The sequence below is a fragment of the Filicampus tigris genome, chromosome 1 (genome assembly GCF_054856515.1).
Source record: "Filicampus tigris isolate MCC_2025a chromosome 1, RoL_Ftig_1.0, whole genome shotgun sequence".
Taxonomy (NCBI): Eukaryota; Metazoa; Chordata; class Actinopteri; order Syngnathiformes; family Syngnathidae; genus Filicampus; species Filicampus tigris.
Window position 1 is genome coordinate 11,787,550 of NC_141217.1, and position 27,565 is coordinate 11,815,114.

At 41.9% G+C, this 27,565-nt stretch overlaps 2 protein-coding genes across 7 annotated transcripts; one reads left to right on the forward strand and one right to left on the reverse strand.

The window, feature by feature from the left end:
• On the forward strand, nt 1-15,139 carry LOC147152767 (uncharacterized). Of its 3 annotated transcripts, XM_086052391.1 has the most exons (13): nt 1-298; nt 579-663; nt 734-807; nt 894-953; nt 4,100-4,207; nt 4,800-4,856; nt 4,948-5,078; nt 5,483-5,537; nt 5,680-5,772; nt 5,852-5,986; nt 9,889-9,990; nt 13,169-13,330; nt 13,465-15,136. In XM_086052391.1, the coding sequence occupies exons 1-13, from the start codon at nt 206-208 to the stop codon at nt 13,585-13,587; spliced, it is 1,278 nt and encodes a 425-aa protein (XP_085908517.1). In that variant the 5' UTR covers nt 1-205; the 3' UTR covers nt 13,588-15,136. The 3 variants fall into 3 exon arrangements, with proteins under 3 accessions (XP_085908517.1, XP_085908526.1, XP_085908532.1); XM_086052400.1 differs by lacking the exon at nt 5,680-5,772 and having other exon boundaries at nt 13,465-15,139; XM_086052406.1 differs by lacking the exon at nt 734-807 and having other exon boundaries at nt 13,465-15,138.
• Nucleotides 10,636-27,311, reverse strand: LOC147152768 (outer dynein arm-docking complex subunit 1-like). 4 transcript variants are annotated; one of them, XM_086052360.1, is made up of 16 exons: nt 22,151-22,265; nt 21,932-22,071; nt 20,426-20,495; nt 19,994-20,093; nt 19,662-19,851; nt 19,461-19,577; nt 19,272-19,385; nt 19,064-19,131; nt 17,858-18,027; nt 17,550-17,663; nt 17,379-17,461; nt 17,114-17,282; nt 16,824-17,002; nt 16,597-16,700; nt 14,854-14,936; nt 10,637-14,764 (listed from the first exon to the last, which is right to left on the reverse strand). In XM_086052360.1, the coding sequence occupies exons 3-15, from the start codon at nt 20,463-20,465 to the stop codon at nt 14,858-14,860; spliced, it is 1,527 nt and encodes a 508-aa protein (XP_085908486.1). In that variant the 5' UTR covers nt 20,466-20,495; nt 21,932-22,071; nt 22,151-22,265; the 3' UTR covers nt 10,637-14,764; nt 14,854-14,857. The 4 variants fall into 4 exon arrangements, with proteins under 4 accessions (XP_085908501.1, XP_085908494.1, XP_085908505.1 ...); XM_086052375.1 differs by lacking the exons at nt 21,932-22,071; nt 22,151-22,265 and adding an exon at nt 27,250-27,311 and having other exon boundaries at nt 10,636-14,764; XM_086052368.1 differs by lacking the exons at nt 21,932-22,071; nt 22,151-22,265 and adding an exon at nt 27,103-27,242 and having other exon boundaries at nt 10,636-14,764.
• Between the last annotated feature and the right edge of the window lie 254 nt (nt 27,312-27,565).

The window sequence follows — 27,565 nt, forward strand, 5'->3', positions numbered from 1 at the left end:
TGCAGCAAGGCGGGGCTTGTGACTGTCTGAGACAAGTTTACAGGGTTACTTTTGTGTGCGTGTGTGTTTGTTTTAAGTGTGGTTGATTAAAGGAAGACAGCGCAAATCCCTAAAATAAATCCCTAGACTTAAAAGGAAACCGTAAACGTTGCTTTGAAGAAACTGACTGGACAGGCATCGAGCGCGGAAGGTTGGCGACGTCATCATGAGCGCACTTGTCCGGGTCCTTGTGGTGGGAGCAGGCTGTCGAGGGGAGATCTACTCTCGCTATTCCATCATCCACCCTGACCGTCTGAAGGTACGACAGGGGACATACCTTTTAAAAATTGAGAGCTGCTTTTTGGGTAGTCAATTCCAAGGGGCTACTAGTTTGATACGCACTTCTGAAATAACAAATTTGCTCAAATTACTTTTAAGTGTTATTTTGACATTGGTAAATGATATTCATCTATGTGACGATCATGTTGATTCCTCACAAAAAAAATTCAAAAGTTGGTTGAATGCTGATCCTGGTGGTGCTGGATCCTGAAATAGTAGTTAAAGTCGCAGCTATGAGCAGTATCACTACATTTTTACAGGTTGTTGGTGTAGCTGATCCCAGGAAGTTTGCCCGCACTAAGTTCCAACAACTGTACAACATTGCAGATGAGAACCTGTGTGAAGGTGAGCATGAAACACCTTGAAATCCTAACAGGGATGTGCCATGTTCCATTTTCGATGGTGCCTTTCCTAGACTGGCGTATTTTAGCTGAAAGAGAGAAGTGTGCAGACGCCGTTTTAATTTGCACTCCAGACACCCTTCATAAGGTCAATGATTCTAATAATATCTGTATTAGTTTGTCTTCCCACACCCTTGTTAGTCTGTATCATACTTATATGTTTGTGTGTCCCAGGAGCCTGCAGTGGCCTTTGCAAAGAAGGGCTACCATGTTCTTTTGGAGAAACCAATGGCCGTGAGTGACAAAGTGGCTATTAAAAGAATATAATAATAATAATCTGTATGACAAGTGGATGTCTACCATTACCATTGCCTCAAAACTATCAGTTTCTGAAGCGCAAATCAAAACCCTATTTAGGTCTGCTTTATTTATATTTGAACTACTCTTCCAACATCAACAATGTCTTCAAACTCATAGATAATAAACGTTTCATAATAAAACTTTCCAAATGAAGTAAAATGTTATTTTAGCACAGTAATTCCTTACCACTGTAAGGCAAATGATCACTTATTGAATTAATTGGTCCAAAAATTATTATTAATCTACTACAATTATCCATCCATTATCAATACTGCACTATCTTCACGAGGGTTGCTTCAGCCTATTCCAGCTGTCTCCGGGCAGTAGGCGGGGGACATCCTGAATTGGTTGCCAGCCAATCGCAGGGCACACAAAGACAAACATCCGCACTCACAATCACATTTAGAGAGTCCATTCAACTTACCATGCATGTTTTTGGAATGTGGGAGGAAACCGGAGTACCTGGAGAAAACCCACGCAGGCACTGGGAGAACATGCAAACCCCACACAGGGAGGCCGGAGCTGGGATCGAACCCACGACCTCTGAACTGTGAGGCGGACGTGCTAACCAGTGCTAACCAGTCGTCCACCGTGACGCCCCATATTTTTTCACTGAAGTCCAAAACAATTGTGTCTGCCTAGTTCGCTAAGAGACTGGCTGTTTTCAAGAAATTCAATATCACAAGTCACTACCAGACGAAACACACAAACTACTTTGTACGACAAGGTGACAGGTCGAACGTCGTGAAAAAATTAAAGCAAACTATATGGTCGGCCCCCGTACATTTTCACCTGCCCAAATCTGGCCCTCTTTGCAAAAGGTTTGGACACCCCTCATCTAGGGCAGTGACAAAGCAACGTTCCCAGATTGCATTGCATGGCGCAATACATTTAAGTAATGAAGGTATGGGTGTTTGTGTTACTAGTAGTTGAATGTGTCTCATATTTCACGGTCACATTTATTTATTTAATTATTGTATAATCAAAATAAAAGCAGTGCAACATATACTGTTTTTATTTTAATTTTTTTAAACAAACCGTGACATTAGGTTGTGTCTAAAATAGTAAAATAGTCCTGCTTAGCATGAATATAATTCTTCTTTTGGGCATATGACAGGATTGACTTGGAAACAGTTAAGTGAGAAAAATAGCACCAACCGCGCATGTCTTTTAGGGATGGGCGAAACTAGTGATTTTGGATGCGATCCGATACCAAGTAATACTGAACCAAGTGTTGCGATATTGAGCCGATAACGATACCGGAAGTGACTTTTCTTTTTGATCCGATACCAAGCAATACTGAACCAAGTGTTGCGATACTGAGCCGATAACGATACCGGAAGTGACTTTTTTTTTTAAACACAAAGCTGCAAATAAAACCACATGCGCGCTTGCCTTTGTGCTGACACCAGTAGGAGTGCACACATCATCAGTTGAACCAAACTACTTCAAACTATTTTGTTACCACTTCCATGCCATCTTGTCAACTGTGGCATGCACTCCATACAAGTGCCTATAAGGTGTGGGCCTTCACCCTGATGGTTCTTTATCTAATCAAATGGGTTTACAAAGTTCTGGTTTGGCGGAACCAGAGCCAGCAGTCTGTTTCTGACAAGGCAGAAAGCTCTTTGCCCTTGGCAACACATAGCGAGAATTCTGATTGGATGACAATACAACCTTCTAACCCTTGTGAGGGTAAGCGGTTTGGATAATGGATGGATGGATGGATGGATGGATGAATTGATTTCAAATATCAATACTTGAGCATGAGGATCAATACTTAAAATTGAGCACTCTGGATCGGAATGTTGATATTTTGGTATCGATGCCCCATCCCTAATGTCTTTTAGGTCTTGTTAGTAAAACGCAGACGGTGGGCTGTCAGTAAATTTGCCGGTCTGTCATTCGTCAATCGTCAGCGATCGGGCCGCCTTTCCGTCATCGTTCCAAATTCTTCACCATGACCACAAATTCACCATGGCCCTTGACAAGAAGAGGACAGGAATGGCAAATCAGACAGTTACACAAAATAATGGCTCAATTCAACTCTCAATTCAATTGTATTTATAGAGAAGGTGGTAAACAACCGCAGCTGAAACAGTGCGCTACATGAATAAAATCAAAAGTAAGACAATTGAACTTTACAATTTGAAACGATAAAGTAGTAGCAGAGTTAAAAACAAAAACAAATAAGACAAAAATAATAGCTCAAGTTTCGTGCTGTATTGAACGCAAGGTATACAAGTGAATTTTAAGATGTTTTTTTAAACTGGACATGGAAGGGGCTTCACCTCTGAGCTCCCACTTAGACTTTGATACGTCAAAGATCCACTGGTCAGTCGACCTGAGACACAGGGCTCAGCGACGGAGAAGCTCAGAGAGGTAAGACGGGTGAGACCATTTCGAGATTTGAAAACAAGTGACGGGGTCTTAATGAACTCTAAAGTGCACAGGCAGTCCATGGAGTGAGGTCAGAGTAGGAGTTACGTACTCCCTCTTACATGGACCAGTTAAGAGACCGGCGGCAGCATTTTGAACCAATGGAGCTGTTCGAGGGAGGACTGGCTGACTGTAAAGTGCATTGCAGTAATGCAGCCAAAATGTGAGAAAGTCATGGATTTACACTTTGAAAGTGCTGTCGTGTAAGAACAAAGTGCTGTTGTGCCAGCTCCCCGAAGTTAAAACACTGGACTTAACTTCTGCACCAATTTGCCGATCCAGTTTAAAATAACTTTCAAGCCTATATTTGAGACTGTTAGCGCCATAAAGTGTGCCAAGGGGCTGAAGTCAATGGGGAGCATTGACAAGAGTCACTGGGACTAAACATCACTTTGGTTTTCTTTTCATGAATGTTTTCAAGAAAAAAGTTGTCTTTTTTTTCAAGGAAAATGCACCTTCCTTAGTGGGACAAAAATATCTGAACTCAGAACTCAGAAGTAACACTGTGAGATTATCTTTACACATTAAGTCACCAGTTGAATTACTGCTCGGTATGAAATATAAAAGGCACATTACAAAGGTTGTCCTTACTGCCCCCTATTTCACAATCACTGCTAATGTACACCTTTTTGTGACTTCAGACAACGGCTGAAGACTGCATCGAGATTGTGAAGGCATGCACTGAGGCAGGTGTGATACTGTGCGTGGGTCATGTTCTACGATACGATCCCTCTATCCGCAAGATAAAGGTGATTTCGCTGATTTGATTTTTGTAACATCCCACTCTTAAAACCTTTCACAACTGTAGAATCTGTATCTGGTTATTGTTGTCGACTTGAATGTTGATCATAACATACTGTTTAACGGGTTGTTGAAAGGTCAAAGTAACAATCCCGGAAGCGGAGTTTATCAGCATGATCGACCTTTGTGAAGATTGAAGCTATTCACATTCTTATTCACTTTTTATCTTAGTTTATTTGAATGAGACAGCGTGTACATGGGTGATGTCACCGAATCCACTTTTAGTGAGACAGAAAATCTTGACTTCTGTTCCTGACAAAAACACATTCCGCCTGAGCCGGGTGTTCCAATTTCTTACTTTTGTAACTCTTTACAATCTTCCCCCACAATGGAATGTTCCTTGAGTAGTTAAACAGTGACAATCCCTAACTTGCGTACTTTTCATGCATGCATAGCTAACATTGATTATCATTAACGTGAGCAAAAAAGCAAGAATCACTTCTGCAGTAAGGTTTGAATTCATTACTGAGTAGTGCTATTCATATTTCCCATCAATACCTTTATGTCTTTCAAAAATGCCAATGAAATGATGTTTTCCAGGAGCTGATAGGCAGCGGCATCATCGGTGATGTGATCCATATTCAGCACTTGGAGCCAGTAAGCAGGAATAAAGATGCACTTCCCCAAAATATGTGATTGTGTATGTTTCTAGCCATACTGTACACACACGATCCACGTCTTTCTTCAGGTCGGCTTTTATCATTTTGCCCACTCCTACGTTCGTGGAAATTGGAGGAATGAAGCAGAGAGCTCATTTGCTCTTCTGGCCAAATCGTGCCACGACATTGACCTGATCCATCACTGGGCCGGAACACGCAGGTAAAACTTTCCGACAGAAAACCGTTTGGCACCATCCATAGCCAACTACAGCAAGTCTCCAGTTTCAGTCTAGCAAGGAGTGCCACAAGGCTCCACACTTGACACCCCTCCGGTTCAAAATTCCTGGCCAGATTACCTGACAACGGATTTACGTTTTACTCCTAGACTGGCGACACCCAGCACTACATTAGCATTTCCACCGCTCATGACATTCTGGTTTGGAACAGTAAATAATTTAGACATGGCTTGCACAATTTGTGACTTCAGAGTTTTTGTCAATGCACCATGGGAGACTAACAAATAGGCAGACCGCTTGTTGCTAGTAGCAATTGACTAGATGACATGATGTAGACATTTGTTTGCCACCAAAAAGGAATAGATGACGTTACAGCTTATTCTTGCAGGTGTTTGAAAGTGACGTCGTTTGGTTTTGTCAGCCACTTCAGTCCAGAAAACAAGGTATTCTTGTACTTTTTATGTGTTTTTTTTAAGGGCTTTATAAATAAAGTTGAGTTGAATTTTGGGGCGCTTCAACTCAAAGAATGTTTAGATGCTATAGTAAGTTCTTTATGTACTGTACGCATGAGACATGTCGCATTAGCCAACAGGGGCTAGTGATCGCTGCCTGGACTGTTCAGTAGAGGACACATGTCCTTACTCTGCGAGCAAAATCTACATGGACAGAATGAAACAGGTGATCATCGTAGCACATGTTGTACATTTCGAATTCTTGATGGCGCTTTATCATTTTGTTGCTGTTTTTGTCCCCATAGGGCCACACTAGCTGGCCGATATCCGTCATATGCCCTGACACTTTTCCAGACATCGAGACGGTAACTGAGGCTCTGAGGACTGGACCGTACGGCCGATGTGTCTACGAGTGTGACAACGACGTCTGCAGTAACCAGGTTCAAATACCTTCAATTTGTAATGCGACTGCGGTGCCTTAAAGCGGAAGTCAACCCAAACATATTTTTTTCAAGAATATGTTCCCAGCAGGCCCACGTGTTGAAACACGGCATTCTGATTAATTTTGCGTTTGTGGAATATAAGTTAAGCAGCAAAATGCACTTGTTTTTCGGCTGACCTGTTTTCTGAATCTGAGCCGTGATTGGTCTTTGTGAGCAGTTGTGATGTCATTTTCAGTCGACAGAAGACAAAATGGCCGCCCCCAGAGATGGCTAAAAAGGAGTGGACTAACACTTATTCCGCAAACGCAATATTTATCAGAATGCCCTGTTTCAACTAGTGGGCTTGTATAGAACATATTCCTGAAGAAAATATCTTTGGGTTGACTTCCGCTTTAAGATATGAGTGACCCGACTTACAAGTTTTTCGAGTTGTGAGCCATGGTTCAGACAATTTTTTTTCCTGCTTTGACTGAGCTGTGTGTGGTATTCCATGGAACTCAATTCACTTCACTTTTGTAGAAAAACATGCCATAGTCGAAAAAATGAAAAATCCAATTTGATCATAAATGAAAAACGGTAAATAAAGTCTATTTATATTGTATAGCGCTTTATCTACACCAGACGTGCCCAAAGTCCGGCTCGGGGGCCAATTGCGGCCCGTGTATAAACTTCCACCGGCCTGGGGCCTCTGGCATAAAATGAATAACATGTAAACACTGTTGACCCCAGTAGAAAATAAACATGTACAAAAAAGCTATTTTATATATCACCAGAAGATGGCTTCAGATTAATGGCCGCTCTCTCGATGCGTTTGTAAATACGTTTCGAGCGAGCTCTGCCTCTCCGAACATTCCACTCTCGGCCCGTGTTTGGCGTCGCAGTGAATTTCTGAACGCAGCCCTCGTTGCATAACCCCTGTGTGACCACTTTACAGCTTATTTATAAAATGCAGACTGTACCAAAGAAAAGGAAAGTTTATAGAGAAGGGCGTCCCGTTGCTTCCAGGACAAGTGGTAATTGGCATATTTTTTCACTGAAATACGAAACAAGTTTCAAACAACCATGTTTGCTAAATTTGCCAAGAGACTGTGGCTCTTTTCAAGGAATTCAATATCAAGAGTACTACCAGATGAAACATGAAACTTTCGACAAAATGACTGGGAACGAACGCCGTGAAATATTTAAGCAACTGATATCTGAATGGTTGGCCCCCACACATTTTCACCTCACCCAATGTGGCGTCTTTGCAAAAGGTTTGGACATCCCTGATATACACCATATGTTGTCCAAAGCACTTTACCAAGCCTCATATTCACTTTTTTGGAAAACATGACAGTTAGGGTTGGTGCATTGAGTTAGGTTGCATGACGTGTATAACTTAACGCAGTGCCGTGTCTGACAAGCTTGGTGCTCCCTCCCGCGCCATTCGTCGGCCAACAGCGCACTGAGCTTCAGTAAGGACGTGACAAGAAAATTTAAATCGTTTTTGTTTACAGCAAGACCAATGTCACCGAAAAGAGCTGGAATAAAGGAACAAAACAGTGTTTAAATGTTGTCATTATGTTAGGAATTAAGGAAGTTATGACATTTTAAAGGCTTCAAGAAGCGGGCAAAAATGTTGGGAACTTTCTCCATCATTACAATGGAATGGCCTGTGGCTGAGTGTCTATGTAAAGCGGTGTACGGCTGTTTAGGGACAAGTAAGAGTAAATAGAAAGCGTTTTGAGTCGAGATAGGCACAGGGAAGGTCTATTTGTGTCAAAAAAGCCATTTCTGCAGTGCGACCCTTGTCTACCTGTTGTCTGTTTGGCTGCTGGAGATTCCCACACTATCCCTGGCAATATAAATGTGGCAAATGTGGCAGCTAGCTTTCAACACTTTTTGTGCCATCATTTGATGAGTTACTCCGCCGTGCGTGGGATGAACATCGAAATACTGCATGAAAATCATCAAATTGAAAAGAGGGCGACAGAAGAGATCATATCAAAAAATAGATATGGAAAACACATTTTTGACAAGGCACAGCTGATTTTTCTGAGAAGGAGGGCAAAACACACCTGTGCGACGTGATCACCCAAAAATCACCTCACGAAAAATGGTGGAAACCAATCCGTTGTCAGTGTCATAATTGTGTGAGTTCAATTATAAGATACGTCTATTGCCAACATTGACGCTTCTAATAACCATACGGAGGGTGGAATCAAATGCAAATAACCAGCTGACATTAGCATTTGTGTTTTTTACATCAAGCAAGTGTTTGTTCTCGTATGTACTAATAGACACTGTGAAACACTGTGCCTGTTAAGACTGTGTCCACAACAGGCAAACTATGTTTACACGTCATCAATATTTGAGTTAAGCTCGAAATTCCGGTTTCTGAAACATTTGGAATAACCTGTTAACCAGCGTGAGCCGACAGAGTTACTCCCCTATACACGGTAATTTCTAGGCTATGCCCATTTAAACGTGACACACAGACATCATGATGCAATAGTCATTTCCGCTTCTTACCGAGGGGGAAAGCTGAAAGGCTAACAACAACTTTTTACCGTCAATAAAAAAAACATTATAATTCATGTCATTCACCACACTAATAAAGTAGAATAAAGCAGCCGGTTTCCTCCTCGCTCCAAAAGTGTGGTTCTGTGCTCAAATTTGATATTAGTAGGCCTATTGGTTAGAAATAACCCTGTGAGTAATTCACAGAAGTTAATACAAAAATCACAAATTTAATAGAAACAGAATTGTGGACAACTTCAGATAAGTTCATCCCAAATTAACTGGTTAGCTTTGTATCAGTGTAGGTAAAGTTATCCATCCATTTTTCTCAACTGCTTATTCTCATTTGATATGTGAAGCTATCCATCCATCATTGATACCGCTTATCCTCACAAAGGTCGCGGGCATGCTGGAGCCTATCCCAGCTGTCTTCGGGCAGTAGGCGGGGGACACCCTGAATTGGTTGCCAGTCAATCGCAGGGCACACAGAGACAAACAAACAACCGCACTCACAATCACACCTAGGGGCAATTTAGAAAGTCCAATCAACCTACCATGCATGTTTTTGGAATGTGGGAGGAAACCGGAGTACCCGGAGAAAACCCGCGCAGGCACGGGGAGGACATGCAAACTCCACACAGGGAGGCCGGAGCCGGGATCGAACCCACGACCTCTGAACTGTGAGGCGGACGTGCTAACCAGTCGTCCACCGTGCCGCCCATGTGAAGCTATAATATATTTATTTTTAAATGTACTGTAGAGTTGGAAAAAAAAACCCAGCTAGGTAATAATTCAAAGAGTAACAAGAGAGAGGACATTTATGGCGAGGGATTTGATCAAAATTATTCACACAAATACAACCGCGATTTTCACGTTGTGTGTGCATTTATAATGACTTATCATTTGTAAATATTCAATTCTGCTTGTGAAGTACAGTATTGAATACGGTATGTGTTTATGGATCAGCGAGCACATTTACGGGGTGAGATATATCCTATTTTTCATTTAAAAATTGGAAATTGAAAAACGGGAAAACAAGCCTTTATTTGCGCTTCTATTATGTGTTTATTTAACACAAGTCGGGAAACAAAATATTATTAATTTATTATTAATTATTAACTTAATTTGTTTCCCTCGAGCTTGTTTTGCCTTGACACGGAAGATTTCGTCTGCCGCTACCTCTTGTTCTTCTACGTCGCTGCAGCAGCGGACAAACAGAAAACGTTCACCTGTAAAGTTATAGTGCATTAGGGTTGATCCTGAAATTTCAGCAAAAAGTAGTATTGTATATTCTGCTAAAATTGCATGAAAGGAAGGTTCTAATATGGGATACCGGTTCAAAATTAAAAGGGTTGTTCTTGCCCTGATGACAATATTTTTTCCTGTTGTTACTCTTCCAGGTTGTTAACATGGAGTTTGAAGGTGGTCTGACTGCAGCGTTTTCTCTGGTGGCTTTCACTGAAGATGTCTGCAAACGAAAAACAACCATCTATGGCAGCAAGGTACAAAGAAGAACATGAACTGTGATCTACAGTCTGTGTAGCACTTCAAATTAGGGGTGGGACTCGATAGAAAATAATCAAATTACATGTCTTGAAATTCATTTATCGAGATCAGGGGCTGGCAATAGTTTCACACTCAAAGTGCCATTTTGACCCGGTTTCCAGGGAAAACAAAGCGCTGGGAGCCACAAACACTTATTGACGTTAACCTCCAAAAACGTCTGTTTGTTTGAGTTCCCAGGCACCGCTTAGTTCAAGTTGTACAATACCTTATTGCACACTCACGTCCACATATTACTACCTAGAAAATACATTCAATCGGTAATTTTGACAATTGAATTGATTAAAAGAGTATACAAACCAAGCCGGCGACATCCAAATACTTCATAGTCCACGCTCATCGTGCCCCCAGCCTCATCTTCATTTTGGCAACAAAGCCTTCACAAAACGCCGTCTTTCAGGTTTAGACCCATGAGTGATGCAGCTAATAAAACAACAGAGCCGGGCACTTGACCCTTTTTTGCCGGTCCGTACTCCGTCCGCGACCCGGGTACCCTTCCGGCCTCGTCCCTCCATCCATATTCATAAAAATGATTGGCCCCCGACCCCGTCCATCCTCGTCCATTTAAAGCACTTCCGCCCTTGTATTCCGTGATTTGAATGGATTTTAGTGTATGACTGAATAATAGAGACAGACATGAATATTTTACCTCTGGAAAAATACAATACAATACAATACAATTTTATTCATATAGCGCATTTCACAACAGCTACAGCAGTAACAAAGCATTTTACATACAACAACAAAATAGCCATAATACAACAAGTGAAATCAATAAATTAACACAAAACAATAGACACCGGAAAACAGCCGAAAACTTATCAGTCTCAGGTCGGATCAAAAGCCAGAGAATAGAAATGTGTCTTCAAACGGGTTTTAAAAATGGACAGAGAGGGGGCTTGCCTAACATCCAATGGAAGGTCATTCCAAAGAAGGGCCGGCAACAGAGAAGGCTCGATCCCCTCTGACGCTCCGCTTGGTCCTCGGCACCTTGAGCAGCGCCTGGTCCGCAGACCTGAGGCCGCGGGAAGGTGCGTAGGAGTGGAGGAGCTCAGAGAGGTACTGGGAGCCAGTAAAGGGAGGCTAGAATTGGTGTTATGTGCTCCATCTTCCGAGCTCCAGTTAGGAGGCGAGCAGCAGCATTTTGGATCAACTGGAGACGTTTGAGAGAGGACTGGCTGACTCCAAAATAAAGTGCATTACAGTAATCTAGCCGAGATGTAACAAAGGCATGGATGACTGTTTCTAAGTGCTGATGAGAAAGGAGGGGCTTTACCTTAGCCAGCTGTCTAAGATGAAAGAAGCTGGACCTTACAACAGCACTGATTTGCTGGTCCAATTTAAGATCACTGTCCATTTTGAAACCCAGGTTTGACACTGTTGTCTTACGGTATGAAGCCAGGCGGCTCAGGTCAACAGGGTGGGATGTAGAAGAGCCACTGGGACCGAACACCATAACTTCTGTTTTCTTTTCGTTGAAATTTAAGAAATGTTGTGACATCCAGGCGTTGATGTCCTCTAGGCAGGACAAAAGTGGTCTAAATCAGAAAGTGTCTTTTTTGCTCAGCGGGACATAGATTAGATTAGTCATTCGCATAGCGGTGGAAAGAAATATCGTGTTTTCCAAGGATGGAACCCAGGGGCAGCAAATACAACGAGAACGGCAAGGGCCTCAAAATAGAACCCTGTGGAACACCATGCGATAGAGGGGATGAGCGGGACTCCGAGGAACCTAGTCTAACAGAAAAGGTCCTGCCAGCCAAATAGGATCTAAACCTCTCTAGAGCGCTTCCACTAATGCCCACTTGGTGTTGCAAATGAGTCAAAAGAATACTGTGGTCTACCGTATGGATTGCTGCATTTAAATCCAATAAAACAAGAACGACTGAAGGAAAGCAAGGACCTAAATACAAACTGATGAGACGAGGAACACCTGGACAAGACACACAGTGTAAGATGGAACTGAGGGGCCGGGAAGAGGCCTGCCACTGCCGAGGCACCGGGACGGAGGCCTGCCAGTGCCGAGGAGCCAGCAGCTGGCGAGGTGCCGCCATGGGGCTGTGCCTCATCAACCTTCTACCATAGAGGTTGGGAAGCACAAGAGACACGAGGAGTTGAAAGTACAGATAGTGAGGAAGGTAAACTAGGAGAAACGGGATGAACGGGACTAGGTGAAGAAGTACGCAGTGAATGAGGTGCCGAAAAGCGGGGAGTGAAGCGGCTTAGGTATAGGTTCGGCTGACCTGTTTTCTGAATCTGAGCCGTGATTGGTCGTTGTGAGCAGTTGTGATGTCATTTTCAGTCGACAGAAGACTAAATGACCGCCCCCAGAGATGGCTAAAAACTAGTGCATTTTGCTGCTTAATATATATTCCACAAACGCAAAATTAATCAGAATGGCGTCTTTCAACTAGTGAGCCTGCTGGGAACATATTCTTGAAAAAAAATATGTTTGGGTTGACTTCCGCTTTAAGCAGAGATGGCCACATAAATTTGGCCGCAGTATTCTCGGGCATTCGATGATGTTCAACTTTTACGTTCAGCGTTCTAGACTGTTCCCATACAACCACAACGTTAGAAAGAATATTGGCTCCCATCTGTGGAGATAAGAGGACACACACCTTCAAAGTTCTCTTTCCTGCTCGGTGCTTTGCAGGAGATTTTACAAAGACGATAGACATAGGTGAAGGGTAGTTTGGCCACGTCCTGTAAAAACTATGTGTAGAATGATGCAATTTTCAAACTGAGCTGCAATTGGTCAGCGTGGGAGATTTTGTGTCATTTTGATTTTGAGCCCAGTGCCATTACCGGTAAATGGTCTGGTAATTTTTTTTAAGTCAAATTTTTTTAAAGTCAAATTTGCCTCCTGTCACTCATAGCAACAGTTGATTCCCCTATTTTGGCAGTAGCTGGACGAGCTCTGACGTGTCTGTCCGGCAATGGGTGAACTGAAAAATATCCTGCATGGTTTGAAACTGTGATTAAAATGTGTTTTTTGTTATGCATTAATTTATTTGCAATTACTGTAATTCATCATAATTAAATTAACGCATGGATTCCCATCCCAACCTAAAATCCATTAGCCATCAAAATGACAATCCAAGCACTACTTTTCAGGGCGAGTTGTCATTCAAAGACAACGAGATTCGAGTCTTCGACTTTCTAACCCAGAAAGCCACCAAGTATGTGGCAAACGTGGATGGCCCCAAGAACTTTGGCCTGTCTGGACACTCTCAAGCTGATTACTACTTGATTGACTCCTTCATTTCCGCTGTGTCTGTGAGTCCTTTTTGATTTTCATCAGTGTAATTTCCACAATTTTTTTTTTTTTTTTTTTGCCACAGTAGAACCAACTTTCATGCTCAAAAGAATTCATGTAAAAACTGACTTAGTCGTGGTCTTTGTGCACACAGAACAATGACCCATCGCTCATCACTTTTGGTCCTGAGGAGACACTGCAGAGCCACTTGCTGGTGTTTGAGGCGGAGCGATCACGACGGGAAAGCAGGGTGATTCACTTTGACCACTCTGGATGACCTCTTAAAAATACTGACTGGGGACTGGGGAAAAGTTATGATTTACTTCAGAAATACACACGAATCATGTTTGTGGTGGGGTACACTTGTAATACTTTTGTGTTCGGTATTTAATTGTATTCTATTATGAATGCTTAATTTGTTTGTCTCATACTCACCCAATTAAGCAATACTAAACACGACTCAGATTGTACATGTACATACACATTCATGGCTTTCTTTTATGCCATGTCTGCCTGTATTTTTTCCCCCGAATGTTTTAGAATCATAAGCCTGGGGACTCAATGAAGCGTGTCAGCTTTAGTCAAAGGTTCTGAGTCACCAAGTGTTTGCTGTTTTCACCTGTCAGAAATTAACTAAATCAAGGGGCGTGACCGTGAGTGCACCCTCTTAGGTGAAATTCTCCACCGTTTCAGATGAATTTTTCTCATTGTGGTCTTTGTGAAATCCATAAGATGTCCAATCGGTAACTTTGAAGAAAAACTGTTTGTAGAGCCACTCATTCGATACTTTCATCAAACCATTTTTTCCCCTCACACCACATGAGATATTCATGGTTTTCTTGTTTGATTAATTTCCCCCCCTCCAAGCCATTCAAAATGGCTTGACAATAATAAAAAAAAAAGATTACAAATTATCCTGTTGCTGGTTCTTTAACTCTGTCTTTTATCTTGCACCTGCCCTGTAAATGCAAGTCTGTGGTTGAACTAAACCTGGTTATGAATTGAGTGACTACAAGAGCTACTCATGTAAACGTATTCATAGCCATTACTTTTTTTCTTTAGTTCCATTTCCTTCCACACTGCTTGAAGTTGAGGCTCTTAAGTGCAAGACTCGTAACACAATGTAAATGTGTTAACTACTGATCAACAGTTTCATTTGAAAGTCCAGAGTCTTTTTCACAGTCCACTTGCGGTTTTGTGCTTTGACAGGCCATCACTAGTAGCACAATTTGGGAGGAGCAGTTCATCCGTGGCCGGTGTAAAACACTGCATAGGATCCATATCGAAAGTGAACACGTGCGCGAAAGCTTCAGTAGTCCACATGGAAACATCTGCACATCAGGGCCAGCCTTCATCATCCATGTACGACTGGCTAATGCAGAGCAGCTCATTGTTGGTGCATGTTCGATGCACAACACGGACCCCTGGTCCCCGTGGCTTGTTTCTCTCTGAGTCTGAAGACAAAAGCTGATTTTAGTGATATCTGTAATCCAACGCAATTATGAATAAACTTTCCCGTCACTGCTCGTGTCCACGTACTCACCCACTTATGGGCTGCTGTGGGAACCCAACCTCTCATTTGCTCCCTTGCTTGCTGAACGACTGCCTTTCCGGGCTTTGTCCTCACTGTGGATCACGTAATATTTTTGTTTATTCATTTTCCCATAAAAAAAATATGAATAAACACATCTTTGATACACATTTTAGACAACTGTATCAGGGCACCTAAAAGAAATGAAAAATGCAAGAAAAGAAAGGATTTGGATGTATAAGAGCTTGCACTTTGCTGGAGGGCCTGTGGGAATGTTTGTCTTTGGGTTACAGCCTTATTCCAAAAATAAACGCACAACACCCCGTAACGACAAAATGAAAAAAAATAAAAATTACAGGCTTTACTCAATACTTTGTTGATGGTTTGACAACATTTACAGCCTCAAGTCTTTATGAATATGATGTGTGCATTTTTGACAAGTTTTTTTTTCATGCAAGTCCATTATTTATCCTTTCAGCTATAGAGATGGGCAATATGGCCTCTCAAAAATGCATTTAATTTCTGATTTTAGAAATGTTTTCTACCCGTCACTTATATTAAAAGCAAATAACTGACTTTTTTCAAATCAAGTTATGCTGTTTTAATCCTTCTGGGATTATAAATACACTTCCAAATACATTCTAGAAATACAGTAGTCTTTACTTATACTGTTCAAATACACTTTGCAAAACATCCTTAGTTTTTTTTTTTTATCAAAACATATTTGCAAGCTGATTTAACATGAATAAAGTAATCCGCCAGACTGCATGGCTCAGCTGGTGCAAAAGTCTAACCCCTCACCTGCTCCAACTCACTCATAACCTTTTCTACTGTAAAGTCTTTACAGGTGAGGCAAGGTAACCTTTTCAAAATATTTGCAGCTTGGAAGCACATACCTCAGGTCAAAAGGTTCAAACATGTTGGTCAATTACTGCTTTTGCAACATACAAAGGTTACAATGTCTTCGGTAATGTTCAGCGTGATGATTATGTTTGCCTTCCACCAGGCTCCTTTCTTATTAAACTGAAAATAATGTCAAACTGATTCCTGATTCAGCAGGAATTATACTCAAAAGTTTGCTTTTCTTTCTAGAGGGGCTGGAAAAGTTGTTAGATATAGCGACCAAATTTCTAAATTGGCAACACTGGCTCTTGTATACTGCAGCCATGTGCTAGTGGAAGCATCCATCCATCCGTTATCTATACCGCTTATCCTCACAGGGGTCGCGGGCATGCTGGAGCCTATCCCAGCTGTCTTTGGGCAGTAGGCGGGAGACACCCCGAATTGGTTGCCAGCCAATCGCAGGGCACACAGAGACAAACAAACATCCACTCTCACAATCACACTTAGGGGCAATTTAGAGAGTCCAATCAACTTACCATGCATGTTTTTGGAATGTGGGAGGAAACCGGCTAGTGGAAGCACTGCACGTCAAATTTGAATTAATTGATAATCGATTAATCAACCAGCCCTCCTTTCAACTATTCACGTTAGCGTCTACTTTGACAAGAATATTTGCACATGCTGACATCTTACTGAATGGCCAGGCCGTTTCCAATGGCACAATATGCTCCATTTATGTTTTTTTGCTTGGTGGTTTGAGTTCTGGAATTTTAGGCACATTTGAAATTCAAACTGGACCACTTTTGGTGTGTTCCTTTCTGGAAGTTGCACTGTAGTTGTTTCTCAACGATTGTCTGTACATGCGAATGTTGTATATAACTGGGCCTTGATGAAGTAATGAATAAGACCTACTCAGGAGGCGGGGTTGAAGCAGCGCTGGACAGGTTGACTGCTGGCGTGTTCCCCTTCCCTCGAAATTGATCAGCTATGGAGCCAAAGCCATCACTAGCGAGGTCCTGATGATGAGAAAGCGCAGTAATATTCATGACCGTTGTCGGTGTCTACAAACTGAAAGCTACAACAACTGCACAGCAAAAAAGTGTGCGCATGTGAACACATCTAATGACAAGTGCACATACACACTGTGTTAAGCTCTCCTGGAAGAGAATGATGGCCTGCAGATTAAGAAGGCCGTTGACTTTTTCCTCCACCAGCTTCAAGCACGCCGTCATGTGCTCATCCAGGGCTCCATCACTGGAGCTCAACGTGCTGGACATGTCAGTACTTTCATAGCATATGTCAAGCAATGTTTGTACACCTGGAAAATAACGCGGGTGTGATTAACTGGTGGATTATGTGCTATAACATGTCCAAAGAAGCAGGTGGCAAAGGAGCATTGTTGCATACATGCTCGGCTGCTCTGATGTACCTTTTTTAAGACTATTTACAGTATTTTCCAGGAAGTCAATTCGCTTTTCGAAGCCACACAGCTGCTCCTCAGTAGTCTCTTGCTTGGTGGAAAGGGCCGCCTGAAGAGTTTGGCGGTCTTGAGCCTGCTGTTTCTGCTCGGCGACAAAGAGCTCACTCTCCTTGTAAAGCTTTGGGTGCGAACAAAGCAAGCGCTGCGTCAAGTCAAATGACAGCTGAACTGAACTTTTCCATTGACCTAGTGTTGAATATAAAGCGGCACTAACCTGAGAGATCTGCTGTTTAATGTCCTCTACGTGCCAGTGCTGATAGTTGACAAAGCTCAGTAAAGAATAGTTCTCCTCCTCCACTGATTTAAAAAAAAAAAAAAACACACAAAATGCTTTTCAGGAAAATCACTACTCTGACCTCCCGACCATTGTTGAATTTTGACCTACTTCCTAAGAAGTTTTCCACCAATGTGTCCAGGTCATTCTCTCCCGTCTCTATCAGGATTTTCCTGATGGTGTCTTCGAGATGGGCCAACTTCTCTAGCTGGTCCAGAAGATCCTCTGTGGGAATTTTAAGAGCATTTATTTACTCAGACTTTTTGGTATATCCTCATGAGGGACTTTTTAGGATGAATATTACATTCATGATGGTTCTTCTTTTAGACAAACAAACCCATCTTTCCATCTATTTATGCATCTATCTATCCATCCATCCATCCACAGTATCTTTGCGAATAGAGAAAAGATTGACCTACCTTTCTCGCAATCGGAGCCCTCGTCACCGGCATTCTTGACGTTGACCATAGCCTCAAGGTTGCAGTGCGTGGCAATTTCATGCTCCAAGTTGGTTGTTGTTTGAGTGTACTGAGCTTCAAACTGAGTCTTTTGTTCCTTCAGCTTCTTCTGCTTTATCTGAATTGCAACGCTAGATGTCGCCACATTACAGTTAGTGTGCAGCTCAACGCTTTAACGTCAAGGGGGCAGAATTTAAGACTATCGCTTCATTTTTTTTCCCATCCTTTCGCAGTCGCAGGTGAGCTGGAGCTTTTCTCAGCTGGCTTTGGGTGAGAGGAGGTGTACACCTCGGACTGGTGGTGGCCAGTCAATCAGTACAGTATCAGTATAGACCACAGGTGCTTTCAAAGTGCTTAAGAGAACACTTACTGTATTTGTATTTTTAAATAAAACTAACTGTTGTTGCTACTTATGTCCACTGGGAGTCCCACTGACGCTATTTATGTGAAAATGAACGTCTACTGTAGTAGATTGCCTGTCAACAGTTTCAGCTCAAAAGAGGTTGGTTTGGTGGAACACTTTGGAGTTTTTGTTCACGCACTGCCACAAGTTTAGAAGGAAACTGCACCCTTTTCTGAATAGTTCCCACTTTTGTTTGCATGGTGTGGTGAGTCAGGTAAGGTTGTCAAGATTTTCAGATGGATGATGACATTTATGTAACTTTAAATGGTTTCTATGTCTTAGCTACATGCTTTTGGAATGTGTGAGGAAGTTGGGTTACCTGGAGAAAATCCACATGAAGAGCAGAGAGACCCAACACAAGAGGGCCTGTTTCCTCCAGGTACTCCCGCTTCTCCAACATTCCAAAAGCACATATTAGGTAAGCTTTGTGAATTTTTGTTTGTCTTACATGTGAATAGAGGTTGATTGGTCATCAGTGTGTGGTGTGCCCCACCTCTCACCCAAAGTCAGCTGGAATAGGCTTGAGTTTACCCACAACCGAAATGAGCGGTATAGGGAATGGATGGATGGGTGGGTGGGCACGCACACTACATAAACTGTCACAGTGTTCATATTTAGCGGTAGCACAAGTCAAAAATGGTCCTTCACTTACAATTTGAATGGGGAAAAAAAAGCAGATTCATTTATGTATGTACACTTACATACTGGTTAAGGTGGTTAAATGGCTGAAGGCAAAACAAATGTAATGAGATGTAAAGAGTCACCTGGCGTTGTTGGCTTTTGTACACATAGCGCTCAAGTCAGAAATTTCCTTGCGAATGGCTTGCAACTCCTGCAGAAGACAACATCAAACATTAGCTAATCAATTTTCACATTCCTGCAGTTACAAGTTGGAGCAATGGAGGCAAGGTGCGCGACGCAACTGCACAATGTATTTTACAGAAACGTTTAAACAGGAGCATCAAGACTGACCTTTTTCAGTTGAAGCTGAATTTGCAGGAACTCGTTCTTTTCCATCTCCAGCATATCGAGTTCCTTCTTTAACTGCCCGTTCCTAATCATCAGCTCATTGAAGCAAATGTGACCCTTTCAAAAGAAACGCGACTGCTTTCACCTTTGAACGCCGTCCTCACTGATGGATGCTATCGATGAAGCACTAACCTTGTACAGTTTGTCCTCTTTGGACAGGATATCCTTTGCGGAATTGTCTTCGCATTTCGTATTATGCGGTGCACTCCCCCCCCTCTGTGCGACCAACTTCTTCTCCCATTCTAAAATCTGCAAAACAAGCCAAAGGTGGGGCGTTCGCATGACACTGTGCGGCATTAAAGCATTAGCACGTTTTAGCACAACAGTTCTCACCTCCTTTTTATAAGACACCAGTTTGGTTTTATTTGCTTGTAGCTCCTCCTCTATACTCTCCTCGTTGGTCAAAAGGTGATCGAGATCTTGCACAGCATTGACTTCTTTCTTTTGGTTGGAATTACTCTGAGCGATGGTGAGGATGTGTAACAGTTCATCGTGTTCAGTCTGGAGCCTCTGGATCTCTCTGCTGCTCAGACAAGGACAAAGGCAAACACACTTGCACTTCAAGCCAAGAGAACACTGAGAATTTATGTTTTAGTAGGCATGGACATAAATAAGGAATACGGATTGATTCAAAAAAACAAAAAAAGAAAACGTAACCCACTTGCCTGTCTTTCAGAAGGAGACTTTGAATTTTCTCATCGTATGCCTGTTTGTCTTTTACAGCTTGACGATATTGTAGCTTTAATTTGTGCAGGTCATTTTCAGCTGTAATGAAAAACAAGAATGCAATTTGATCATACACAATAATTGTTTGTAATTGGTTTTGTGTGAGACAGAGGGCGAAACTGTCTGGTCCCAAAGGTCCAATCCACAATAATGTACCTGATAGTTTATGTATTTTCAAGCCCAAAAACATGTTTGCAATAAAAGTCAAGGGACAAGCCATTGCCAAGCCTATTATCTGAGCATGTAGGATCCGTTGAACACTCGTGCATTGTTGTTGTTGGTCCAGTGTCACAGCAGAGGTTTGTTTTTGATCTGCCATCTTGTTTCCAAGATATAAGAACCACAAAGTCCTACTGTGTGAGATTACTTACGATTTTCCTCCTGCGACCGACCTCGGGCAGACCGTTTCATGTTTCATGAGAGTGAGAGCACGCCTCCAGTCTGAAAAAGAACACAGCACTTGGCTAGATTAAAGTGCTTTTTCAAAATGTTTGTACTTTTGCATGACGTCATCTTATCTTTTGTCTTTGCAGTAAAAAAAGTTGACCACATCTCGATGGGGTAAAGATCAATTATGGAATTAGCAAGACTATGCCAAAAACATCTTACCTACAAAAATACTACTAGTTACATAAAAGAGCATTGTGCATTCACACAAAATTTGTTGTTCAAATGTGACTGTATAATATGTGACTAGATTAATAGCACATTTACATTTAATTATTTTAATATTACTAACTGTAGATAGATATTGGATCCATCCATCTACTTTGTATACCGCTAATCTTCATTAAGGAAATGAATGAGCTGGACCCAATGCTAAGCGACTTCGGGTGCGAGGTAGTGTACCGCCGGGACCAAAATTCCCACTCATTCACATCCAAGTACAACTTGAAGTTATCAATGAACCTAACACGCATGTTTTTGGAATGTGGGAGGGAGTCTGGGGAAAACCCACACACGCACAGGGTAGTGGCATGCAAAATCCACACAGGAAGGCTGTAGCCCGAATATGAACCCCCCCCAGCCTCAGAACAGTTAAGTTGATGTGCCAAAGCCCACAATACATATTGGGTGTACAGTATGTACAATAATAGTCATTATACGAGGTCTGTCATAAAAGTTCCAAGACTGGTCTAAAAAAGATCTATTTCAAACCCAAACTACAAACTATCAGTTTAGATCGTGTGACGTTTGCTTCGTTCAGTGTGCAACAAGAGGTGAGAATTGCGGCAGAACAATTCATGACAACGCCCCTACTCACAAAGCCCTGAGCATCTGACAGTTCCTGGCCGAGAAGATCACCGTGCTAGAGCAACCTCCCGACTCAACCAACCTGGCTCCTTTATTTTTTTCTTGTTCACAAGCTCAAGGGGGTTATCCTGGGAACAAGATGTCTCTGACAACAGAGAATCCCAGAAGAGTCCTTCCAGGAGTCCATGAAGGCTTAGCAGAGAAGGCAAGGAAAATGGTTTGACTCCAGTGGAATACTTCCAGGGGAATTCATGTTTTATGACAACATTCCTGCAACTTTTATGACACTTTGCATACCACTCAATATACTTCCCACTTTGCCATAATTGTCAACATATTGCTGTAGCATATTTACACTCTATTTGTTACTTGATATAGACCAGCATCATAATCTCCTATTTTACTTTCGTTTAGATAAAATTACAACATTTTAATCTGTTCTCAACGTCTATCTATCTATCTTCCTATCTCTCTCTCTCTTTCTCTCTCTCTCTTTCTCTCTCTCTCGCTCTCTCTCTCTCTCTCTCTCTCTCTCTCTCTCTCTCTCTCTCTCTCTCACACACACTCATTAACACTTAATTTTAAATTTTGTTGAATTAATTCGGGACAGAGTTGGGTAAAACCTGATAATGCTGCTTTGCCTCCCCCTGCAGGTTAGCTGAGGTTGCTAGCTCACGTAGCATCACGTCCAACAGTCCACAGAGTACACGTCCACCCTGTCATTGTAGTGACGTCAAGCTAACGTGAAGTTAACGGGGGTCGGCTTCAGAAAAAAACGAAAACATTTCCAGTTACTAGTTATCGTTTGGCTCGCGAAGCGGGTTGTGTTCTTGTTAGCTCACAGTGTACGTCGACGGTAAGTGAATGTTGCTAATAAACACGGTCGTTATGTCCAAGCTCGGTGGCTGCGCCTATCGTGACGCCATGCGCCAGCTGTGTGCTCACTTCCGTGTTTATTACACAGCGTGAGGCACTGTGATACAGAGCACGGGGGTGGATGACGAAATCGCTCACTTTCTTGAATTTACTGCGCGGTAATAGAAGGATCGCTTTCGCTTTTGCTCTTTATCTACCTATAGTATGTATTTCATTCCTCCTCTACCTACCAACCAACCAACCAACATTCCTACCTCGTGCTATACTTTTCTTACAGAGGCATTTTAATACAAATTCCAAGAATCATATATCACAAACAATTATTAGGCCTATAGTATTAGTATTACATTTGACAACATGATGGCGACAAAAACAACTATTAAGACTGAAGTCTAAGACTTTAAAGAGCAAAAACAGTAGGTGGAAAAAATAGGCATCTTTTTCATCATAGGCACTTGGGTGCACCTTTCCTGCACGTAGGATGATGTGAGTGTTGAGGTGTCCTTTTCAATTGCACTCAAATGATAATGTAAACAACAGCACACTGGGCCAAAGAACATATAGGGCTTGACTAATATGATGCCAGAGTTGGTGCTCGGGCAGATCATTTTGAAGGTCAGGTTGATGCGGTCACGGACCCAATATTTTTGCAAACCATTAGTAAATAGTGGTTAAAGTTAAACAACATGTTACATGTGGAAATATATTTCACTATTTCCATTTGTTGGCTACATATCAGAAATTAGAGTTCCATTTATTTTTTAAACCTTTTCACTTGCAGAGCTCCCATTTATGCTTTTTTAAGGGCAGTTGGAATCCTATTAGAATAATATGGCGGATGTGTTTTTTTACGTTATGATATTTTACATTAGACTGTCATAAGTTGTTGTATATTTCACATGATTTTTTTACATTGTATACCAAAGAGATTCAATTTCTTTTCTTAACTTTAAATTCACATATTTTATGAACCATGAGTTTGAAAAGACAATTCATTTGAATAGAATATACTACATGTAAAACCTGGAGGATACCCTAAAAATAGGATAGTTTTTAGAACAGGCTCCGCAGGTCTACAGTGGCAAGAAGGGTGTGTAGCACAATGATTGAATCATGATTGAATCACCACAAACTTTGACCCGACACTAAACTGTCCTTCAGTCAAGTCTGATCCAGTCACAGTACGTATAACCTACATGCACGTTAAGACAGAGCTAAAGGTCAAACTGGAGTTGTCTTATCCTGAACGCAGTCATTTAGTCCTCACAACAAAACACACACACACAAGGGCCTGATTTGCTCCAGGAGCTTGCACTGTGAGTCACAAGCTGTTTTTTGAATGAGTCAACTGTCAGAGAGCGCCCAACTCCCCCAACCCCCGCCCCCCCCCACCCTTGCGGCCCTCCTCCGCACACGGGGGCACATGCCGCCGACGCTTTTACGTCGGCTTTAACCTCACCATGGCATCACTTCCTCTCTCTTAAATCAGTTATGACACATCTTCAAACAGCCCACAGCAATGGATCGTTATTGGATGACGTGGTTAAATCCATTTACCTCAGTGTTATGGCGAGGTTTCAGAAAAAAAATCTTCTGAATTTTTCATCATAATCTATGTTTCTCTTTTTTTCCAGAGACATGCTGTGGCGAGTTGTGGCGTGTGGTGAATTTTCTGCTGAATTAATAGTCCAATAATAGTTCGTGCTCATGGTGAGTCAACAGGAAATGATGGAGCGGGAGTAAGGCAAAGGAAGAAACTGGAGTAGAGGTTGAAAGAACCAAAGGAGAAAATACAGGGAAAAGGAACTACCGGTAGTTACTTTGTCCTGTCCTAGGATTGTGAGCTATGCAGCAGGGAGGGGCACACATACACACTCACCCGCACACGCACAAACACACAAATGTTTCCGCAGCTAATAAAATTCAGTGCAGTCAGTGATGACATTGTCATCAATCTATAGAAGGGAGCAGTGGTCCAGGGGTTCAAATGTAGTAGCTTGAGGGTCTGCAAAATAATTTGCAATAAATTATGTCATATTAAAAAAAATGGTATGCCCCTACATGATACATATGACAGGTGTGTCAATAAAGCAAGCATATTAAACCAATTGCTCCCGCCTACCTTAGCATTGGGCTTCTAAAAGCCCTGATCTGACTGTGACGTAGCATCATATTCTTTTTTAGAATGAAGGACAGAAATGAAGTACTCTTTTCGACAACAAAAGGTGTACTATTTTAAGAATACATCCTCCTTTAAAAGTCGAATGGCATCTTTTCCAGATTAAAAGGAGGCAGTTAAGGTAGTGTTACAAGACTAAAGTAACATTCTTAGTAATATTACAAGAATTAAGCTGTATTTTTGTACCAAATTGTATCAACAAATTTGTCCATGTCTTTTACTGTACCTATTATACAGTAGGTAAAGTACATGTATAGCGTTCTTCACTAGTGTGCTTTATTTTTGCATTTGTAAACATACAACTGATGTGACTTCAAATACCTCATTTTTACCCCACAATGTGGATCATGTTTTTCAGTGACTACTGTGAGTTTTTCTTGTTTAAATGGAACATTGCCAACAATTTTGCCAGAGTGGTGTGCACTGCGTACAAAGAAAAGAAGACTATTTACTGTGAAATATTGAAATGTCTTGTTATGGGCTGAGAGCATATACAGTCAAAAGCATTTTGTTATTATAGTTCTACCACTACCACAAGCTTGAAACACCTATAGACTTATTTAACCCCCCTTTTTAAACCGTATTTGAACACAAAAAAAATTGCAAGCATCACATAAAAAGAAAATCCGTTTTTATGTGTTTAACTGTTCTGCCGGCAATGAAGAAACGACAGAAAAGTCTCTCAGTGACTGTGGCTCTCCGTTCCCACATGCAACAGCACTACAATGTGTAAAAATCCAGTAAAATCCTTAAAAAAATATATTGTTGAGTTTATTGTTGAGCCCCCCTCTTACCCCAAATCAGCTGGGATAGACTCTATTTCACTCATTACACAAATGAGGATAAGCAGTATGTAAAATGTATGGAGCTGTACTACACTATACCGAAAGTTAGTCATGCTCTAGAGTCTAGAAAATTATAACTGCCATTTTTTTCCCTTAAATCCAGCGATCAAAGGGAACCATCAATCCTCGGCCAGTCCTCCTTCGCTTCCTTCTCCAGGTGGCGGTTGATTATTTGATAACTGAGCTGTATCCCCTCACGCAATGAGGTCAAAAGTTGTGCTGCAAGGCCCACTCAGACATTCGAGGAGCTCGATTCTGTTCCTGCTTCCTCTTACTTGCTCGGGCTGATAAAAAATTAAAAAAAAAGGTAAGAAGCATTTCAATTACAGGATTAAAAAATGGTGTGTTTTTCAAATCACTTGTACATGTGTTTATGTTTATGTGAATGGAGAAAGAAAAAAGTAGTGCAGTTTGAATTAAGTCATTATCGTTCCATTTCAGGCCGACAGAAGTTGTGGGTGTGAGCACACAGAAAACTTGAGAGGTTCTCAAGTGTTGGACGATGCCACACCTAGTTTCACTATTTTGTAGCCTGGAAAATCAGATTACTCATCAACTCAATAAATATGAGTTGAGAAGACACTAATGTAGCGAGCCGTTGCAAAGGTCTTTGCCAAACTAAACTCGGCAAGAGCCCGCGTATGAGCAAGTCAGACGTAATCTAATAAGACTAATACGAACAGGACTCTACTTTGAAAAAACATCTTTGAGTTTATAATATAAATTTAGGCACATTGAGAGGAATTCAAGCATAGTGGGTAGACTGAAAACACCAGTCTGGCTGTAATTACTATTACATGTTTGTACACAGCTGGTTCTTCTATAAGAGTATTCCCTGTGACACTGTGTCAGCAAATCAACGGAGCACAGATGCATTTACCATGGAGCGCGTATGTTAACACAAACATTTCCTTCATCCACCTTGAGATGGAAGACAGATACGGTGGAACCTCTGAAGTTAAACACATTCTGTTCCAGTCTTGTCTGGCAGCACTATAAAGTTCTATCATCCATCAGTCTATCATATAGACTTGCATTGAAAGCTGGAATTTGTCTAAAGGTGTGAATGGTGGTTTGTCGCCACTTGACTCGGAGTAGCACTGTAAAATTGCCACCTGGCAAGAAGTCTGTCACAGACTGTTTGAGAACATTAATGGCTTGTCACACTACTCCAACATGTAGTACAATTTACGCAGGCCAAGGGAAGTTTCTTGAAACGGGATCTGTTCTTCACGAGATACCCAGCGGACGGCCTGCTACCGACACCAGTGACGAAAACACCGAACTCTTAGAGCAGCCGTCACACAAACCTAGGCAAAGACTATCCAACCGGCTGCAATGAAACGTCTACAAAAGCTCAATTCGGCAGATGCGTTCGTTGGAGAGCAATAAAGGTTGTTCAAAGGCTTCAAGCAGAAGATTATGATGCTCAATAATCTGAATCTTAAATTGTACTACAAGTTGGAGCAGTGTGAGGGCCATAAAGCTTCATAAATGATCACTAAACTGCAGTTGATGCTGAATTCAAGTGCAACCCTCAGGATAGATTTTCCCCTCTCAGAGTTTGGTGTTCTCATCACTAGTGTTAGCAGCGGGCTGTGCGCTGCGTGGCTTGTTGAGAACAGATCCTTTTTCGAGTAACTTGCCGTGGATAGTCCGGAACTGAATAACTTCTTGCCAGGCAATCAATCTTGCAATCCTGTTCCAATGTCAATTGGCCAGCCGTGATGTATTTGCAAAAACTGTCAAGCCAAAGCTGCCACATGATGCTGTCCGACTGACTCTTCAAACAACATTTTTAAAACGTAAGTGTTTAGTGACCTTAAAGAATTTACAAGTCTTAATAAAACACCCTGTAATTTCATTGACATAAGACAGCTCCCATGGTACTTACACACACAGGTCCGCCAACAGTTCCTTGTTCTAGAGGGAAGTTCCTGTTATCTAAATATGCTCTTAATGTGCTAGTTATCTATAGTAGATAACATATCATATCATATATCCTAGCAATGCCCAGATACCTGCAAATAAACCCACTCACCACGAATGCTAAGACTCTCAGAGACTCCAAACCTTGAATTACAGTACATGAAAGCAAGTCCTTGTTTGGCATAGTTTGGTACAGTGAGTTCCTGCTTCACAGCAATGCCTCCGCTCCTATCGAAGAAAGCACACGAAAGGAGTTTACAAATGTGGGAGTTGGGTTTCTGACTGAACTGACAGCTGTGAGGGACGCAGGGGCTCTCAGAGCAGGAAATGACTTGACCTCCCCCAATGGGAGATCGGCCCGCCCTGAGAATAACCCCCACAGCTCTGAGCATCCCGGGTCGCCACAGGCGCCCACAGAGGGCGGGCGC

Excerpts from the sequence above, each read along its gene's own strand:
- LOC147152767 (XM_086052391.1), top strand. The coding sequence starts at position 206 with ATGAGCGCACTTGTCCGGGTCCTTGTGGTGGGAGCAGGCTGTCGAGGG. Across the intron at positions 664-733 it reads AGATGAGAACCTGTGTGAAG|ACTGGCGTATTTTAGCTGAA; the intron begins GTGAGCATGAAA and ends TGCCTTTCCTAG. Across the intron at positions 808-893 it reads CTCCAGACACCCTTCATAAG|GAGCCTGCAGTGGCCTTTGC; the intron begins GTCAATGATTCT and ends TGTGTGTCCCAG.
- LOC147152768 (XM_086052375.1), bottom strand. The coding sequence starts at position 20,465 with ATGAAACGGTCTGCCCGAGGTCGGTCGCAGGAGGAAAATC. Across the intron at positions 19,386-19,460 it reads AAGAGGACAAACTGTACAAG|GGTCACATTTGCTTCAATGA; the intron begins GTTAGTGCTTCA and ends TTCTTTTGAAAG. Across the intron at positions 16,701-16,823 it reads AGGAGAGCTTAACACAGTGT|GACCTCGCTAGTGATGGCTT; the intron begins GTATGTGCACTT and ends TCTCATCATCAG.